A 2,354-nucleotide genomic window follows, 5' to 3' on the forward strand; every position below is an offset into this window, starting at 1 on the left:
GAGAGTCGGGTTAGTGGAATACCAGAGAGGAGGAGGTTACAGTAGTCCAGACGAGAGATAAGAGCATGTATAAGGAGTTTGGGGGTCACTGGGGGCAGGTAGGGGCGAATTTAGAGATGTTGCGCAGGTGAAGGTGACCGGACCTGGTAGTGACAGCTAGTTATTAAAGTGTACCTGTCATGTGTTTGGAGTCCCTCAGTCATGTCATAGAATGGAGTGAATATGTTGGCACAGCACGCTTGGTATAATTGTAGATTCCTTTCATTCTGATGATTTTCTGATCTCTCTGCAGGCGTACAGCTTCGCCATCGGGACCTGGCCTAAGAACGGACTCCTAGACATGAACAAAGGCATGAGTCTCCAGCACATAGGGCGGCCACAGAGCGGGATAGGTGAGTGCACAATGATTTGTATTTATATTACTCTGTGGCAGGTAAGTGATCCTCTGTGTGTTGTAGGTCCCTTATATACCTGGTAATACGCAGAGTACACAATAATGTCATTTCATGGACAGAAATGAGAAGTTATAAATAATAAGGATGAGTGTGAATAGAAATATTTGTCACTAGCTCACACCGGCTGTCAGTAAATATCACTGAATTCAGGATTATTATCATATTATGTTTATAATTCTTATTGCCTTTACAATGCATTGCTATGGGTTGGGACGGAGATGTGAATAATATTATAAACTGAAGGCACAGGACGGCGCACCCAGTGATGATAATTTGTTACCTAAAGGGTGAATAATATCATCAGTTGGATTTTATATCCGTCCGTTTTCCTTGGTGCGTTCACCATCCCTGGTAATGACGGCGCTTTGTTTTCTTATAGCACTATAGATAATTCTGCAAGTTTCTTCAGGTAATTTGACATCTAAGCGGTGACCATTGGTCAGTTATTGCTCTCGGTGATATAGTCAGTGTGTATTGATGAGAATCATTCTGTTTTCCTGTCCAGAATCTGCTTATTTTCCTGCGGCTTCTCCTGCGTCAGTAATTGGCGTTACAGATACCCAACAACACGACCGCACCACGGCTACAACAACTATAGATACGCACCTTACATTGTGATGGGTGTGCAGCGCTGTTTGCTGGGGATATTCTTGCTGGAGACTTAATAATAATATTTCAAGAATTTGGATTTTCCACAGAGTAGAAAAGGAGAAGTTTGAGGCAGCAGGTCAGAAACATTGAAGTGATTTAGTCTCTAAGGTTTACAATTCTATCATCATTGTGTATGTCCAGCATCAACAATTATCACAAAGCCAGCTGTACGTCCTGTTGTAAATGACATCAGGGGATAACAAGTTGTGTGTTTGCACCATGGGATCCCAACGTGTTTCATAGGCAGTTCTGCTTCTTCAGGGGAGGTGTCTGTTCACATAGACAGTGGGGGCTCACACCGAGGGGGGGGGGCATAGGTCCCTAGTGAAGGGTATCCAGAATCCCCCCTCCCTCCCTAAGTGAAATCTACCCTAACAAATCCGCACAAGTTGTTTTCACCACCCTTTGGATAAAACTCATTCCCAATACATCCGGAGTGCGTGAGGACAATGCTGGAGAACGCGGCATGTTGGAATGATGATATTTTCATCTTATATCTGCTAAGTAAGCATTTAGTATTTGTCACACGTGTGTTGGTTAGCGTTGTGCACAGCGGCTGTGCGTCACCTGTGAATGTGCAGAGCCCGCGCTCCCTGCGCCCGTCACCATACAAATGGTTAATTTTTTCTACAGCCTCTAACCGCAAAACTCTTCAATCAATAGATGTTAAGGAGATGAATTATTTAAATCTCAGCAGCATTTAATTAGAGAGACTGTTCTGAGGGATGGCTCTGCCTGAGTTATTGACAGCAATTGCATTAAAATTTGGTTTGGGCTTTGAGTGGGCATTCATTTAACAAGTGTGCGGGGACAGCCCTGGAGGAGCCCGGCCCGGGGCGGGCGACATGGAGGAAGAAATGTGTAAACTGAATGAAGAGGAGATGGGAAGTGTTTATTATCTGATGATCTCACCTTTCGGGAAATTCAGGAATTTTGGATACTGCAGGTTCCCCTGACTGATGTGACATTTATTACTTTGCATTTTAATCCTAATATTTGTTTGAATATAAAAGATAGGGGGAAGGAGCATGATAATGTTACATTTATATAATAAAACAATAATCAAACTCCAACAAATCAGCACAAGAAGTCTACATCATGAGGGGAAACATCGAGGAATGGACATTTATTACTTGGGATGGGAGGAAGGGGTTTGTATTACAGAAATATCCCTGCGTATATATGGCGGCTGCATACACTTTATATATAGAAGGTTTAAAAAGACTCATCGGGGCCAACCAATAAGTT

The 2,354-nt window shown here is 43.0% G+C and overlaps 1 protein-coding gene across 1 annotated transcript in view; it reads left to right on the forward strand.

Annotated features, from left to right (window-relative positions):
- The window catches only part of ERI3 (ERI1 exoribonuclease family member 3), a gene marked incomplete in the record, with an annotated part of 132,208 nt that overhangs the window by 75,204 nt on the left and 54,650 nt on the right, over window positions 1–2,354 (forward strand). Inside the window, 1 exon segment of the mRNA XM_072419275.1 lies at window positions 293–392. Within this exon segment, the coding sequence (XP_072275376.1) occupies window positions 293–392 (100 nt within the window).

The sequence above is a fragment of the Pyxicephalus adspersus genome, chromosome 8 (assembly GCF_032062135.1).
Source record: "Pyxicephalus adspersus chromosome 8, UCB_Pads_2.0, whole genome shotgun sequence".
NCBI classification, from domain to species: Eukaryota; Metazoa; Chordata; class Amphibia; order Anura; family Pyxicephalidae; genus Pyxicephalus; species Pyxicephalus adspersus.